This window comes from Zerene cesonia, chromosome 11 (assembly GCF_012273895.1).
Source record: "Zerene cesonia ecotype Mississippi chromosome 11, Zerene_cesonia_1.1, whole genome shotgun sequence".
Classification (NCBI taxonomy): domain Eukaryota; kingdom Metazoa; phylum Arthropoda; class Insecta; order Lepidoptera; family Pieridae; genus Zerene; species Zerene cesonia.
The window spans coordinates 3,813,910-3,832,416 of record NC_052112.1 but is presented as its reverse complement, the minus strand read 5'-3'; the positions used below and the strand labels follow the sequence as shown (position 1 = coordinate 3,832,416).

General features: G+C 33.2%; 1 protein-coding gene across 1 annotated transcript in view; it reads left to right on the top strand.

Annotated features, from left to right (window-relative positions):
* The window catches only part of LOC119830308, a 39,268-nt gene extending 20,817 nt beyond the window's left edge, over positions 1-18,451 (top strand). Inside the window, exons 2-3 of the mRNA XM_038353270.1 lie at positions 10,621-10,972; positions 11,740-18,451. Of these exons, the coding sequence (XP_038209198.1) occupies positions 10,621-10,972; positions 11,740-12,068 (681 nt within the window). The 3' untranslated portion in view covers positions 12,069-18,451. The remainder of the gene's footprint in view (positions 1-10,620; positions 10,973-11,739) is intronic.
* Positions 18,452-18,507: the final 56 nt, after the last annotated feature.

The window sequence follows — 18,507 nt, the reverse complement described above, 5'->3', positions numbered from 1 at the left end:
AGTAATAAATGTTATTTGCAGTTAACAATTTTCTTTTTTCTTTATTACAATATTTATGGCAAGACTAGGTAAACAAAAAAAAATGTTACACAAAAAATTATTCCATTATTCTCGTATAATGCGAGGTTATGGGTCAAGGATTAATCTGTAGTTAATCTGTCCGTCCGTCGATTTTAGGATCCAGCTTCAGAGATATATATTTAATGCTTTTGTCTCTTACCTTTTGTATAAAAAGAGCTGGAGATATCAAATTGAAATGAACTTCATACAATAAGAACACTCCATGAACCAGTGTAAATAAAAATTATCGAGCATATTAAGTTCATAAATGGTTTGAATGGCTACAACCTATGCACTGAATATTGGAAATTGTATTATATATATTCAATTGAGTGAATCTCCCTATTTTATTTATAAAATATTTTTATTTGAGAGTTTTATACTGTATTTAATTGATTTTCGTGTAAATTTTATGCATTCTAGATATGTTATGCATTCTAAAATTAATAAAAAAGAATATCAATTGTAAACCTTCGTTGTAAACGTGATTAATATACAGAGTGATTAATCTTTTTCATTTATTTCGAATAAATATTGTTTTAAGACACAAATTTTAAAGTGCAAATGTCACAATGTTGTTGTAAATTTTTAATTGAATTCAAAAGTCACCTACTTCACTTCAAAATATCAAAAATGTATTTGACATATCAAACAAAGCAACATCCATTTATAAAGTACCATATTTCCCGAAGCGTCTGAGAAAGTTCAAATCAATCTACTTTTAACAAATAACTAAAATAGTATCGGGCCGCTGTCATGTCCGCTGTGGCATTTACGTCGGACCTCGAAGGCGGAAAGTCGCAACACTTCGCCTATAGTTAGTTACCAAGATAGTTTCTCTCGGGAGACCCAGGCCTACTGCATATTTGATGCTAAGGTGAATCAACAATTACGTCGACACTTACTAAACGAGCTGGAGCTATTTAAGCTTAAGTCTGTTATATTATGCAGTGGGCATGTGCTTTCACTTTATGTCTACGTTTTTGGGGACGTTAAATCAAAGGTCGGTTAATTGTTTCTTTTCTTTTCGACGCGATTTATTTGCTTCACCTGTATATTCACAAATTTAATTGAAACTTTGTACACTTTTCAAGCATCGGTGACAATACAATAATTTGCGAGATTATCTTACTATCCTGATTAGAAGAGCTAGGATTAAATAGTTTCCTTACGTATACTCTGTATAAGAGCAAGTGAGATAATTTGGTTGATTCTTATTGGAAACTGTTGATATCTTACAAACGAGATGCCATGTCAGATCTGCGCACATATATAAATAAAAATCTGTTGCTATTCGGCTAACTTTTGTAACGTTTTTGTTAACACACAAGGAAGGTCTTTACGAACAATAATTATAGTACAGATGAAGCCAAGGCGCTAGTTCCCTTATAACGTTAACTAAGATATCAAAATTGCAAATCAATATGAAACCGTAAATAATTTCCCCCTTTCTTCCTTAAAAACAGTTAAATTACTAAGCAGTAAAAGTAATAGGTACATTTAATATTAATATAGTACAGCTTTAGATGAATATTTATAAGTTCAGTGTAATGCTGTTGGTATTAATTATGCATCCGATCTGTATTATAAATCCGCGAAAAATATAAAAAACCCGGGAAATAACGATATGCATGCTCCATTTACGATGCGTTCGTATTATTAAATATCTCGCTCAAACTATATTAAGTCCCATTAAATATGTTCATTCTCTATTTAATGTTAATATAAAACAATTTATGGATGAACTTTTAATTTGATTAATCAATTATTCATTACGTATTACAAACATATTATTCAGTTTAACCTTTTACGGAATAATCAAATAACATAAATTAATGATTTTCAGATATCGTGTTTTGTAACACCTGTCCACAGCTGTTTAAGTATTTTAAGTTCTTTTAAAAACTAGTACTGCCATTTCTAAAAAGAACGAAGAACTGGATTCGATTGGAAAATACCGAAAAAAAAACTCGCTTTACAAGAAACAAAAACAGGAGGCGTTTAAGTGGAGAGTTTTTGAATAAAATCTCTTAAAAATTAGTTATTCCTTCTAAAAACCAAGTAATCAAGATGAATATGACCACGTTTCTACGATTATATGAGTCACGTGCTACAATTTTAAGCTTTTAATGTTTCGAGTCGTTTTTCTTTCGCTTTCACGGTTATATCGCTGTCTTTGCAGACTTCCCTTTGTTCTTTTTAGTTTCTTCACTCCACTTTCAACAGTTTAGTTTTGTTTTTTTCGTATAATGGCTGAACGTTTTCTCGGATTTTAAGTTTTCCCGGGTATGGATTATTGAGAGACAGAACCGTGATTACTTATGTGCCTCCTACACTTTCTTGTGCAATATGGCCAGACCCATTAAAACAATGTATGTCATATTATATTTTGTAAAATCTGTTACGTGATGCTTTAATGGGCCATCGATTTGAATATTGTCGTAACTGTTATTCGTTACAATTAACAAATGTCTAAAAATATTCATATTTAAGACCTTTATTCTGGACAAGGAATTCATGTCCTCAAGAAATAAACCTATTCTTATACTATTATTTTATAATAACCTATTCTTATAGGCTGTGTTATTAAGGTAGTAAATCGAAGAAAAACGAGGGTAAAGTTAATCCAGGTATATGAGTGGCTTAAAGTACCATCTGCATTATGGCATCTGATGAAGTGGGCAGGCGAGCAGCTGCTCCTCAGGGTGTGCAAGTCTCAGCCGCACTATTAATCTGCCAGTACATCCATGTTTCAATCAAGTTCGGTATTGCTTGGCGCCAAACTTTCAATTAATTGGTTTGTTGCATATCATGAGCTTATTTAATTCGGATCGGGTTTATATAATGATACAGAATTATTTAATATTATTCGCTGTATAACTATTTCGTAAAAAATAGAATGCTTCAAACGAATTTTCTTTATCAGAGCTTAGAAATTATGAGATCAAGTGCACCAGAGTATTAAATGTTTACCACATAATATTTCATAACCTTACTTAGGTGATGTAGTCTATTGAGAAATTAGGGACCTATCGAAAAACGTACATAGATAAAATCCGTCTATTGTCCGTTCCATAAATTCTAAATTGTAACATAATTACCCTACATACGAGCATAGTATTTAAACATTGTCGTTTGGCTATATTGTGAATTCCGATGCACAACTATTTCCCAACTTCGTTCGTTGTAATTATTTTACGTATAGAACAAAAGGCCACATTTTTGCATGGGTTGTTTTTTATGAAAATTCTCTTCAATCTCGCCGGGTTTCGTATAAAACCCGTTGCAATAGTCGAGTGGATAAGTGAGGTTTGCACGAAGTTTGTTATTATGAGATGTCGCAGCCGTTAGCAACAACGCGCTCTGCATCGCAATTATTGTCGTTCGCGTGATCTATTGTTACATTACTAATATTATTATTATTGAAAAAGTTCATGATGTAGTGATATTAACCATCACATAACATCTTTACTGTTTGCAGTAAATGTCATCATTCATCTTACATGAAATATGTATAGTTAGGCTATTGACTAGTGAGATGACAGGAGAATTTTATTATAAGGATTAAATAGTAAATGTATTCTTTGAAAATCTTCATCCTTTTATACCATACAAAATTTGACCTTAGCGTCTCATTCTACCAGCACTCATGGACTAATATTTTGTGTTGAGTAGGGGGATATTTATAAGTTTTTCCTAATACATTATGAATTTGGCACACGTTTAATGGTCCCCTTTCTGAGATGCATTGAACATTATTCGTACCTTCCTCTTCCTATTCCTTTCCTATAATCCTGTTTATCACATCACATTTTGCATTAGGAACACCGTTGACTTTATATTAAATACTTAGCTCTTATGGTTAGATTAGATCTATTGTATCGCTGGATCATTTGCGATATTGCAATTTTTTTTTCATTAAGGTTAATCTCAAAAGTATTTTGTATGAATCACTGTCTATATAAATGTTTAGATCCAATAAAAAGCCATCGCCTAATTCCTACCTGCAACGAATATAATAAAATTATTTATGTTTCAAGGAAAATTACGTGAAAATTTGAATCATTAAAAACGAGGCCAAGTAACGTATTTCAATGCTTTCTGAGGAAAAAATAAAACAGAATTGCGAGGAAATTTGCGCCGGCTACGAAAGCAGCGCCTCTGAATAGCGCTCTAGCCATTGTGCGGATCTGCCTGTCGAAGCCTCCGCGTCGCTATTTGTAACAATTTGCTCACAGCCGATAGAATGCTCTCACTTTTACTGTCTTTGTTCGCAATAAATGCAACAATTTTATATTGGTTTCCGTAGGTTCCGGCGATAGGACGTTAGCACGAATGCCTACACACATAAATATTTATGTCCGTTTGTAGCTTAGACTGCTTTGTATTGTATATTTACGTAAGTAATGATACAGTCTTCACGTATTCTGTTGTATTAGTTTCAACTTTAAGCCATTACGTCTTGTGTTTACTCGCTATAACCAAATAATATAAAAATGAGAAGAGTAGTAACAAGTTACCAAAACCAAGAAAAACGTTCAGTTTTCATGAAATTTTATTTATTAAATGCAACATGCAAAATGCATGTAAAGCAGTAAATAGTTTGAAATGTAATAACAGTCAGGATCGATCAAAACGCGGTCAATGAAAATCAAGCGTTTCCTTTGATCGTGGTCGCTTTTAAACTGTCATGCACGTGCTGCGCGTTTGATATTGTTTGTAATAAAAATACAACAGTTTCATAAAGACAAATACATAATGTTATATACGATGAGTACGTTTATAATATTCTAAGCTTAATATATTAAAGCTAGCAATAATATTCAAATATGTAATTTTATGTTAAAATTAATAAATATTTGTACCTCTTGTTCCTTGGTTTGTAATTGTTTAAAATTATAAGACATTTTAGTGGATAGCAAGCTTTGAACTGTAATCGTTGACTTGTCCTCTTTATTTATATAGTCGTATACCTACTACTACTAAAACTAATATTACTACATGAACATTATATATTCGCTTGTTTTCTTTAAGGTCGATTCGATTAATTGTTACCAATTAAAATTATTCTCCTATTGTCCTGGTATATTTGTTAGTATTGTCTCAAACGTATGATTTCAAGGAGAGAGCCTATTTCGATAGATTCATAGTCTATTTAAAAAAATCTGTAGAAGCCACTGTGGATTAGCAGTATGAGCCGGAAGTATAGTTAAACTTAAAATTAGTATATCTAATCGCGATTGATGAGGGTTAAAAGCAGTATACGTAAATAAAATTTTATTCACGTACACATTTTACGTACATATTGCATTTTATAATATCAATACAAGAATATAATTCTTTATATATATTGTTAACTTTTATTATACCTATTTGGGAAATAGAGGAGGATAATAATACAAACAGTAGCTTAATATAGACGCAAACATACGTATTATATAAATTGACATAAAATACCATTTATTATGTTTAAATAACAATTGACAAAAACAATGACGCATCACTTTATATTGTTTTCAAAATAAACATATATATCTATTGCTATGTATGACAAAAACCTATGTTCCTAATAGAACGTAGGTGATGCTCAGTTGCATCTCACAGCATTATGAGTTTTAAAAATAAAAAAGGCCAGACAACTTTCTTTAAACCGTGCGATGTTTATTTTTGTTACAATGACTTTTATCTTTATCAAATCCTTCGTAACAAACTAACATACATCAGATAACATACATCGAGACGGTTCGACGAATCACTACTAAGACACATTTAACATTAGTTTAAAATTATGTATCAATATAATATGTAATCAATAATTTCAAATAAATAATAATAATCTGAGAACGCATTTTTTACGTATTTTTCTAAAATTATTTTCATATCGGTAGATAGATTCATTGCTACACGGATTGAATTGACTAAATACCCAGCACGTAATATGAATGTGGGCTGAAAATGTTTGTCGCCCTATCACATATAAACGCACTCAACATTTGATTTAAAATTGGCTATGCAATAATTTATAGAAGAACTAAGCACACAGAACAAAGTATAGCGGATGACAACAGCGTCACGAGCAATGAATATCGAATAAATAGCAATTTCAAATCTCAGTTCCACAGTAGCGGCAGAACCGCGTGATCAGCACGCCGGGATAAGCGATAAGGGGATTACCCGCGCCACTGTTTGTTAGCTTCTGTTTATTTTGTTAATTTTGCTCTTTATTCCCTTGAGACCATACCCGATGCCGCAATTTATGTGTGCTCAGTATAATGTGGTCTAGTTTTTGAAATGTTCTACATAATTTACTCGATACAATATGGATTTGGTTTGAATTAAAATCTAATGATATTGAAGGGATTGGCAGCAAAGTATGTTTCTGATTAAACGCGATACTAAAAGTGCTTGCGTTTTTAATATATGTGTATTTTCATGTTCATTTAAATTGATATTATGTAATGAACGCTTAAAACGTTCAGAAACATTATATCATTATACACATATACTTAAAAGATCTATTTCCATAGAAAGCATTGTTGCGGACAATTTGGGCAATAGTTAATTGATTTAGTTTTTTTAAATCAACTAACTATGCATCTGTGGCTATGCATCTTTTGTCTTTCTATCATAAACATGAGCACGATCTCTTCAATTCAGTAATAACTAACGAATCGTATACAGATGACTAAGACTAACAAGCAACAATAGTCAATATGACTCACAGCTCAATTTCACTCTACATACCGAATGATTATTAATCCCGTTCACTGGGTCACAGGGACGATAACCCACACGAGATGTGTATCACTCAATATTATTGACATTTTATTATTTTTGCGAGCAGCTCGCTTCCTAGTTGGTAAGATGATAATGAATGCGGGTTTATTCCGATCGTTTTGTTAGGTATCTATATCATATATTATTTAAGTATTATACTATAGGAAATCTATAATAATTTAACCACTATTGACATTCATTGTGAATTAAACTTGTGACTAAATGAGTCAGTCCGCTGTTGCAGATACGTCATATTTCTATTTTGTTATACGTGATCTGTAATTAACGTTTCAAAAATGAATATGTTAAATCATGTTGAACACTATCACTTTTCCTACATTTTTTAGATGATACGCTGAAAATAATTGTCTATATCTTTTCGAAACATGCAGGCGAAATCGTACATAACATGAATATTATGTGATCAGTAAATATATAACATATATACTATGTAGGTACATTGTATACACATGCACATATCTGGTTACATACGTAACTACTCTAAACGGTCGATTGAGTTACATGCGGTCCAGTTAATGCGTTTTCAATTACATAATAACTAAGCGATTCTCTCCTGATTGGTTTGTTACTTCTCACTCATATCTGTGGTTATCTAATGATACAGCGCCCAGTATGATTGATTATATAAGCCGGGAGAAGGGAGGCAGCCGAACCCGTAGGGACATTACTCCCCGCAACTCCATTTGTTCTGATTTGTTAGAACCTACTGCTATTTAATGAGTGAAACTCATAATTTGATTTATCCTAGCGAGAAAGGCAAGTCACCTTCTTCAATTTGTTAAAGCGAACCAATATAAGGGGCACTTCAACGTGTTTGGATTATATTCCTCATTGGAGATGGTAATGAAAAGCTGTATAAGTAATTTATTTACTTTTGTTCAATAAAAAATGTATGATATACTTTGGTTAGGAAATATTTTGAAAATAGCAACATTGGTCAAGGTCAATAATCTAGTACAAGCAGTTTCTTAAAGACAAAAGACTGAAAGTATATAACATTGAAACATCTGAATCTGACATTTATACGTGTATTTTAGACCATGCAAACTGCTAAGCTATAGAGGCGTATTGAGACATTCTCTCTAACCTCAATTATGTTAAACAGGGCCACTAACACTTATAATTATTTTCACACATAATTATCGAGAGCACGTGTCAATGGGCCATAAGATAAAGGAATGCTCGTAAAAGGACATCGTATTGGCTATAACCGTTACAAGATGACATTATTGGAACAACCCCCGCAATCCCGCGATGTGTCATCAGGCCACAATTAGCGCGGTTATGGCTCCATTTCTTGTCGCTATGCTCGGACATTTGTTGGGAACAAAACTCGTGAAAAAACGTTGTTTTTAAACTTACTTTTACTCATATTCCGCGTTTATTCATAGGTGACCCTGTGTACATTGCTTGACGTAGTAGCGCCGAACCGAGGTGTTCTGGGTTCGATTTCCGGTGGGGAATCTCAAAAAAAATGTCTCCGTCTGGCAGGATATGAAAGACTGATCGCCTTCTTGACCATAAAGCAAATCGATCAGTGAAACGGGTGTATGTCATCTGCCCCATACCCCACTAGAGGACTCGGGACTTCACTATTTATTATATTCAATAGTCAGGCGAGTTTAGCTACTATAAAGGTTTATTAAAATGTGGATATTTCAAATAAATATATAGAAATAGAACACAGCATAAATATTCATCAAGAGAAAAAGGTGATTTTTATAATATATTTTAATCTAGGTGGTTCATCCCGCGTAAATTATATTTTTATGTAAAAGAATAGAATCAGTTTTACTTGGCATACAACGAACGTTCTCAGAATATTTTTCCGTAGAAATTTTTCAAGACTCTTAGAGATCTTAATAGAACAAAAGTAAAGAGCTGCACGGTTAGACTGAGATTTTAATTGTGAGACGTCACTTTGTATTTAAAAATAACGAGTTAGGCTAGCTCTTAAGTTAACTTATGTTATAATTTTCTAATAAATAAGCTGAACAAGTTGCTTGTGCAATAAAACTTTTATACTGTACGCAGTTAGTTTTTTTAAAAACGATGCTCCTATACTTCTTAAATATAACCATTCTGGAATGGTAGGCTTAGCAACATTTTTTTCATACGTATATTACGATGCCAAATTTAGTATATTCGATGTCAACTTATAGACGACTTAAATGCGTAGTAAACAGTTATTAGTTGAAGACTTAGCGTGTGATTACATTGTAAACCCCATTCTAATATGTCCTTGTATGTGAATGTGTGCGTAGATTCTACAGATTACATAGACATAAGTTGATATCAAAGCGAATATATTCCACAAGATATGGCCTACTAACATGATTACTTTGTACAAAGCCGATGCTGAGATTGCATCAATTAACGAGGCATTTCCTCTTTAGTATGGTTGTCAGTTTTAGATGCAAAAAGAATTTTAACGACCATTGTAATTCTTAAATTCATAGGAAGAGGACTTGAAACATAGAGGTTATTGTACAGAGACCACTGTGACCACAGTGACGTATGATCTCTTTCATAGCTATTTGATTAAAATTCCTAAGGGGAAAATTAGGAAAAGGATATTCTACAAACAATGGATTAGTTTGCCCATCAGTACATGAATTCTTAATTGTGACATTAAATTTACACAGTAGGTATTCTTAAAAAAATTCCTTAATTTAGATATCCGATTTTATGCTCGTCATGATTACTTTCATTAAAATATCCCCAATTTATTATTTTTACTGTTTCGAATTTAAATACGCTTTGCTAACCTAACCGAAACAGGTTATATACAGCAAAGCAAATAAAAAATGTTAAACGTTACGTTACTATAGTTTTTTCGGTTTTTTTAGTTTCACCTCAGCAATCGAATTTGTTCCGCTCATTCGATTTATGTACCTAAGGGGCAACTTTTGCATTCTATTAAGATAACTAAAAACTGTCTCAAACAGTATATATTTGTCATCACAAAAATGTATAATGCATTGTAGAATGTATGTAATAAGCGTTGTTTTTTGTTCTAGGTAGGTAAATAAACTTTCGATACATGAAAACCATGCAGAATGAAACAAACAATGATATATTATCATTGTTCTTCACGGCTAGAAATTAATCGGTATAAGTAATCTTAAAACATGTAATCCACATCTCATATACAATAAAATTGAAAAACATTAACTACTACACTGTTTTATCGTACCTTAAACTCAGTTTCATAATCCCACTTTATAATATCGTCCATTGTTTAAGCACGTACGGCAAGCTGTCCATCGATTCCAACAAACGTCAAAGTTTTAGTTGAAAGCGGTGTGTCCCGTTCGTAACCTAATTAATCACTGCCACAATAAACGGCGATTTACTTTGATGGTGAAAAACGCCGAGCAACGAAAAAACAGCGAAGGGTTGAATGCACTAGCTGTCTGGTATTTGATAAAACTTCCTTCATCATATATCTAAATTTGCCTATTGACTTGTACGGTTTCTGAAACGTTTTTATTCCCGTTTTCATTAGAAGAGTGTATACAACATAACGTACACTAATAATAACGTTATAATTAGGTACAGCTTTTGATCTATATAGATCGGTTGGCAGTATGTAAACTTTGTTGCAATATAATATTAATTTCTTTTTTTAACCAAGCCTTAGGTAAGATATTTTAGTCAGATCGTAGGAGTGATTAACAACCTACATTTTACGCTTTTCTTTTATCTTATCTTCAAACCTTGCCCCGTGCAACTATCGAGTAATAACAACGTAAATTGCAGGAAACGTATCGACGGTGGGCTTGCAGTACAATGGTGCCACTGTGGGTGGAAGAAGGAGCCGAGGAAAACGATGAGGGCAGCAGATCCAGAAGAACACCCGCCGAGCATGCCGCACGCTGGCACGCGCGCCATCTCGAGCGCGTGGGTCACCTGGACCGGCGACGAGGCGGCGGCGTCGTCGGTCGCTGGGTGCGCGCAGCGGCTGCCGGCCCCGGCCGACCCCTAGTTCGCCTTAAGCCTTGCTTATCAGTTTGTCAACTCGTCGAGCAACACTGCCCATACTTTCTGCCGGCGGACCGCGCTCCTGCTTACCCGACGCAGTATGCGGGCGAGCCCACGTTCCTATGTCTCGGTAATGGTTTTGTTTTTGTGTGTCGCAGTAGAGTAGATATATTTATTTTAATTCACCGTAATTTTTATTTTTTTTAAGGAAAGAAAATTCGTTTTTTTTTATTAATTTTCGATGGCCTGATGGTGATCACATTTCAGCTGTAGTTAAAATTTTCAAATATAATTATTTTATAGAATGAATATTATGCGGAACAGGTATGTTAGCGATATGCGATTAAATCATTTAACTAGTGAATGTACACTGACTGAAAAGATACCCGTTATTACATAAAAGCAAGCTTACAGCGCGCCTTTTCTTCGAACAAATGTATGCTGAATGCATGTGTTGTGCTGGCAAATAACAGTAAAAGGGACGTTTTAGGCTCGATTAGCTCTCCACCGCCGCTTGGCCGCAGTTCAAATTGAGAATACTAGTGACAAATGGTGCTTACTGTAAACTGCACACTTTTTATATTTCTTTGACCAATTGTTGCTTCACTTTTCTTCACATTGACCCTTTATTCTTTTGCACAATTTCTTTGAACTAAATAAGTAGCTAGCGGCTAAGCTTCCGTACAATGAGGCTACTTTTAATATTTCTACGCTTTGAACTGACAGTTTACTGCATTTTATAGAGCTATTCATATTGAAAATGTTTTTAATTATTAAATTTGAACAGTCTTTGAGTTCAAAGCTCTTTAGTCAAAAGTCGTCATTCAAATTATAATATACTTACTGTTTTTAAACTAGCATTTAAAATGGTTGAATGAAAAATGAACAATTTTCCAGATCCACGCATACCAGAGACCGGCGCTCAGGCGAACAAGTCCAACTACGGTCCCGACGACTGCTGCTACTGGTACTGCGAAGGCCGCCTTTGCTACCACTGCGAGTCGCGGCTGAGCGAGCCGCAGCGGCCCGACGCCGAGCGTTGCAGCCCCGTCGTCGAGCGCACCGCCACCTGCTCCGTGCCCTACCAGGCGCCGGCCTCCGCACCCGCGGCCTCCCCGCGGCCAGCCCTCCTCGCCACAGCCCTCCTTATCACACTCGCCTCCATGTTGCGGACTTACTGGACGTCGTTTATACCTCTAGTGAATGTGCGTGAATCGAGGTTATAGTTTTACGTTTACGTGCGTCGCACCATCGTGCACTGCGATCGCCGAACCGCGTTGGAAACTTTTACTAGTGATGTACTTATGACGATAAACGTGCGGTAACGTTTACGAAGCGGCCGGAGACCCGCGACGCCGGGCCCGTTCCGCCGCCGAACGGAATCGCGAGCCTCCGGCCCTTATAGACTCTAAGTTAATATTTGTGTCCGATTGTTCATTACCTAACGAAAAAACACCAATAGTTCTATATCGTTACTAAGATGTCTGAAGAAAACTGTTGACGATGATTGAGTGCCGTTGACGATGTTCCGGCCAGTATATGTATGTCGAGAAGGTTTTTAAATTATTTTGTTGAAGTTATTTATTACATTTGTAATGTTTATTATTTTGTAGCCAATATTGCACAAATATTTACAGGATTTAATGAAATAGTAACGCGTATTTTGTTAAAGTTATAAATAGTAATTTTGCAAGCATTAACTTCCTGATAGAAGAGGTGGTCTTTTTGCACAAAATGTGTAACCGTTTCAGCCAACTGGTTGTTACGAGTAGCAGAGTTTAAGTCACACTCACGGCATTCACATGTATAATGATTAAATAATTGAGCCGGGAGTCGGAAAGTTGTTACATAATATGAGCATTTGTTTTGCGTTAGTAAAGGATACAAAATGTTGGTATTTGTGCGGCTTTAAAAATGTTAACTTCACGTAATACTATCATTTTTTAAATTGTATTTCATCATTGAAGCACAGATAGGATAACACGAGTAATATATTAAGATTATTTTAAAACAGATTGACAATAGTGTTACATGAATGAGTTTTAGAAAATTATTTTTGTAACGATATAGCTTGTCGCGGCATAGAAGCAAGGGTATATATAATATTAGGTTAAATAAATTCGAAACAATGCGATCAATAGTAGATTTATTTGTGTGTTAGGTAACCATAGATAATTTAAATCAATATTTAATAAAAGTGGAATAATTTCATTGCCATAAAATTTATGGTTTTTTTGCTATAATCACAATGATGTTAACCTCATTATTTTTGTAGAAAACACCATTACTTCTGTTTGAAATAATATAAAAGGTCATTGTTTCTATGTCCATCGGCCAAAGAATGCCTAACACTGGTCTATATAATATGTATGAAACATTGAAAGAAATGAATATTAGGATTAAATAACGTAGTTGTTGTTTTGTAAGAAGTAATGAAAAATAAATTATATGTAATAATATATCCGTCTTATGAAAGTAAGCTATTCAAGATTGTACACGTGGTTGAGCATGATTTTTATATGATATTTGTTTTATAATATATATAATGTACATTTATATTATGTCTTGTATATTGCAGAGACCGTCACCATGTTAATGGGTGCAGTCCTTTTGAATAATTATATAGGTTACAGTGTTTGTTAGTTTTTTTATTTAAAAAAAAATAATATGATAGTTGCGTCGTTGAAGATTATGTGATCAAAATCAAAGTAAAATTAATGATTGTAAAGACTTTATCGAATGGATATTTGTTGAGAATTATCCTCGTACGAGGGTGTAGTTGTTGTATTCAAATGATAATGATAATAATATTAAGTAAGTTATTTTTTACGTTTTTAATGTGTGTGAATAAAACTAAAACGGTTTGTTGTTTCCACTCCCAGTCTTTGAATAAAGACCACCGAGGGTGCTAATTGTCTATTAAAGCTTATTAGGAGTTTATTTTCTACACTTTAAATTTCTCTATCTACTTGCACATTTCATTATCGCGGTAATAAAATAGAACACTTTGTATCTAATTTTAAGTTTATTTATTTCATTTAATTTTGCTTTATTTCATGGAAGGATTGGATACACTCAAAGTCTTTTATATGTAGAATCCATTTTACTTTTACTCTGAAACTGTTTTCGGTAGAACATGTCATAACTATTTCTTTTAACATGTTAATCTTAAATATAGTAAGTTATTTCTATGTCTCACATTGATCAACTTTAATTTACATTCGTTACGAAATTACCTACATCTTTATTTCGCAAAAATGTCTATACAACGAATTTAATTTCCATTAAAACGTTTGGACATCTGAATACAGGTATGAACCCTACTTTTTCGGACATTCTTATAGTACAATTGATTTGTTTTAAGTTACAGACCTCCAATCGAGTTTATTCAATCGTGATGCCTAGTGCCTTCACTCATTTTGAAGTGAAAGCGGTTGCAAGGTTAGATTAAAATATGGAATAAACTGCCAGTTCTGTCGCTACGATAGAGCAATTCAACTTATGATACTGTTCATATAATGTCAAGCCGTAGGAAATTAATTGAAAGTTAATTGTAACTAATAATAGTAAATAGAGTTCACAAATCAGTTATAGAATTAAGCCGTAAGTATGTAATGACTAATGAATAATCATTTAATTAACGTCGTAATGAATTGGATGAGTAATTGTTGTGACGACCGTTCATGTTTCATTTTGTATAAATCAAGGGAATAATAAAATTGATGAAGAAATGCACTATAATATTGTATAATGGATAGAGATGCAATACGGTAACTTGAGTGTAAAGAACGATGAACCAGTGGCAAAATGATACGTGATAGTTAAATTCTAAACTATAAAAACCAACCACCGACGTTGTTTTATTACCTCATTCTACACATTTAAATAATTGTTAACCGTAATATTTATTTCGACAATTAATTCGTTTTTTTCTCTAAATTTCACTTCACAACCATGTTATGAATTTTAATAATTATCAAAGTGAGTTATAATAGGTACAATAGGTAAAATCGGCCCATATAGCTTGGGCATTACTCACGATATCTATGTGTAAATTATCAAAATTTAGAATTAGAAAATGAATTACTAGTACATAATTAGTTGGATCAATTTCGAGCACTCGTTAAAACTTACACATTGACCGTACATTCCTTCTTTTTGGATATTTCTACTCTCACTCTTAAAAAATCTTCTCTTCTTGTCCACTATTTTAACATTAGAGTAGAGTATTAAAGACCAAAAGCGAGGAGTTCGGCTCGAATGTTGTTTGTGATTATATGACATGCCTCATTTTTTTATTTACAAGTTTTGTTATTTTTTTAACGAGAATACATATTTTTGAAATATAATAATGACAGAATCCCATTTATTATGCAACTGGTTTAAAAGCACGCGAATATGAGAACGAAATCAGGTTTTAGTAACTTTTTAATTTTTGTAGGAACACATTAGCAATAATTGGTAGTGTTTAACTGTTATCCATGTAGAATCACATAGACGAGGTCCGCTCATGAACAAAATTCATTGAATAGTGTCTTTAGTAGGTTTAATATAATGAGTGTATTTTGATGTTTCTTTAAAAGTTTGGTGTAATTTATGTTCTATATTTTAATTATATGTATGTTTTGATGTACATAAATAACGTGTAAATGTTTAACGCACAAATATTATGAAAGAAGTTGCTAACAATGTATGAATATTATGTACTTAGCTGTAACTATAACTGGAAATAAATAGCATAGGAATATGAATGTAGTTACTTTGGTGCGTTTTCAATTTCAGTATCACGATTTATGTATCGAATGTTTTCTCAGTTTGTGATAAAATTTGGTCGTATTTTTTTATCACCAGGCCTTTCGTATCTTATTCAGTATTTGTTTTTGACGAAATTTTGTGTACACGATTTATCCGGACACGCACAGTAAATCTATTTGCTTTCGGGGTTATAAGTGAACTGTAATTTTACATATTGCACAGTTTGTATAATAGGATAATATGTTTTTCTTCTTCGTAATACTAATGTAAGGGAAACAACACCAAATGTTAGCCTTCTTCATACTGTAAAATGGATGTTACATATTTTATACGTCGAAATTTAGGAATTATGTTAATGCGTACTCACAAGATAGACTAACAAATGCGCTTATGAAAATAAATATTATATAAGTTGATAAGTATCGCGAAGGTACCTCTAAAATCTAGTATTGCATTACAACGAAAAACTTTGTAATTGTATAATGATATCTATCAACAGCATCACCATATTTCATCCGTTAAGAATCAGACAGATTTCCGTGTTTGGTGGTCTGGCATTTGAACACAAGTTAATAAAATTTATAATTGCGATATTGTGCATGGCAAGTATAGGTACTTATGGTATACAGTTAACGACCATCAAATTTTATGTAATTTTTATGTGATTATATTAAACCGTCTAAGGTATTTTACGCGATTGTACTAACCGTGCTTATTTATCAGTTAATCTAGGATAATTATTTCAATCTTGTTATTACAATGGCAATTCCATGTGGTGGAATGCTAAACTATATGCTGCGACCAAAGATAGGATTCGAAGTCTAAACTGAATGTTTATAATCTAATAAGTAATTGAAAGCAGTGTTGGCTTAGTTCGGCTTAAATAAAAAGTCGTGGATTTGAGACCAAAAGAGAAGTTATGCAATGCAAATATTTTATCGATGTCAAATGACATCTGCTAACTCGACTTGTGTCCCTGCAGAGGTAAAAGATATGAAGAAATGAATGAAAACTAATAGAATTAAAAATGCACGTTAATAGGTTCGACTGGACTTGCATATCCTTTGCATTTGTCTAGGGCTTTCAATTACTTACTAGCTTATTATGTTGCGTCGCTATCTATAACTCGTATAATGTTTGAATAGTTGCAATGTAATAAGACAATAATCATTAAAAGATAAATATTTTTTTGCACAATGGGAAAGGACATGATCGTGGAGGTAGATGTCGCGTTATGTATATGAAATTTGATGGACGTTTACAATACAATGTTGAATGAAAGCAAGGACTCACGAAAGAAAAGTGAAGGGTATGGATGTATTTATCATTTTCGATTAACAATTGGTTATTTAGTCAATTAATTGGATTCACCGGTAGGATCACATTGTGTTATATTATATATATACAAATATTTATACGTTTGATGAGGCGTTTGCTGTAAGGTGAATATGTTGGATTCAACCATGTCTTATGATAAACGTGTACCAAATAATAGTTTGTATTACTACTGACTACTACCATAAGTTTGTAATCGATTCATCAATAGGTATCTACTGAAGCCCCGAAAGTGCTATTTCTTCTTTCAAATTACTTATAAATAGAATTGTAATGTATAATTTTTGCGAATGACGACTCATATGTTTGTGTACATCTATGAAACAATCAAGCGACTAAGAGAATATCGACTTATTTTTAATATTATCCACTTTTTCATGATTATTGTCCAGTGCGAATGATACTACACGATTTTGAAAAAATAAGGAAAATTGAGGTAAAAATATTATAAGCAGAATAATATTGAATAAATTTATTCTCTTAGCCCCTTCTTTGTTGAGTGCCTTAATGGCTATAAAATCCACTCGTAATTCGAATATTTCAATTGTTTAAAATACATTGAACACAATAGACATATTATATTTCATTTGTTCATTTGGTAGAGAAAATTAATAGAGTTATGTTTATCTTTTAGTATAATAATTTGGACTTAATGCTAATTTTAATATTAATAAGTTCTAGATCATATAAATATATTTTTATCAGAGAGCACGCATTCTGTATGTCACAAAAATTTGTCTTGTAATTTGATCGGTTCGTAAATTATTAAAGAAAGCGGTAATGTATCTAAAATCATAGTGAGAGAGTTAGAATAGTGTAAAGTGTAAAATTTAAATGAGAAGTAACAACGAGAATGAACCCGATGCGGGTCATTCCAACGGTTGCAACTGCCATAAGGCAAGTAAGCAGGCCTCCTATATATTAATATGATCTAGGATGTGTCGTAGGTGTTTCTCGAGTAGTGGTCGTGTACTAAGTCTTTTTCGCCTCGTAAATAATGGTTGACCGATTTTACAGTCACGTCGGCGTTAAACACCAACAATCCACTATTATTTACAAACGTAAACATCTTCAATATATGATGAGGCCGTCCTAGATCCATGTAGAAACGTGTGATTGTCCAATAAACGGACGGCGCGAACGCTTAAGTGAGTGTACAGTCGGCGCTACGAGCCTGGCGATGGAGGGACGCGTGCGCCGGCCTACGCCGTAGCAAGCGCCGGCTACCCCTCTCCGTATTAGCATCGTTTGACACTCGAAGTAAGATTAAACGTTTCACGTTCGTATAATGTAGACAGATTTTCAAATTTAATATTATTTGCATTTTCCTAAGAGTTAGAACGATCGAGACAGTAGGTCGCACGACCGTGTTATGAAGAATTGTGGAGATGTTTATTAAAAAAGTGCGTTTATGAAAATGAAATAAAAACGAAAAATATTGTCGATAAACTTGTAATTACTAACATAAGTGGAATTATTGGAGGAACAGAAAACTGTTAAATAAACAATTCAAAAAATGCAATCAGGTCTCTTATTTTTTTATTTACATGTATCATAATTCTAGCAGTATTAAAA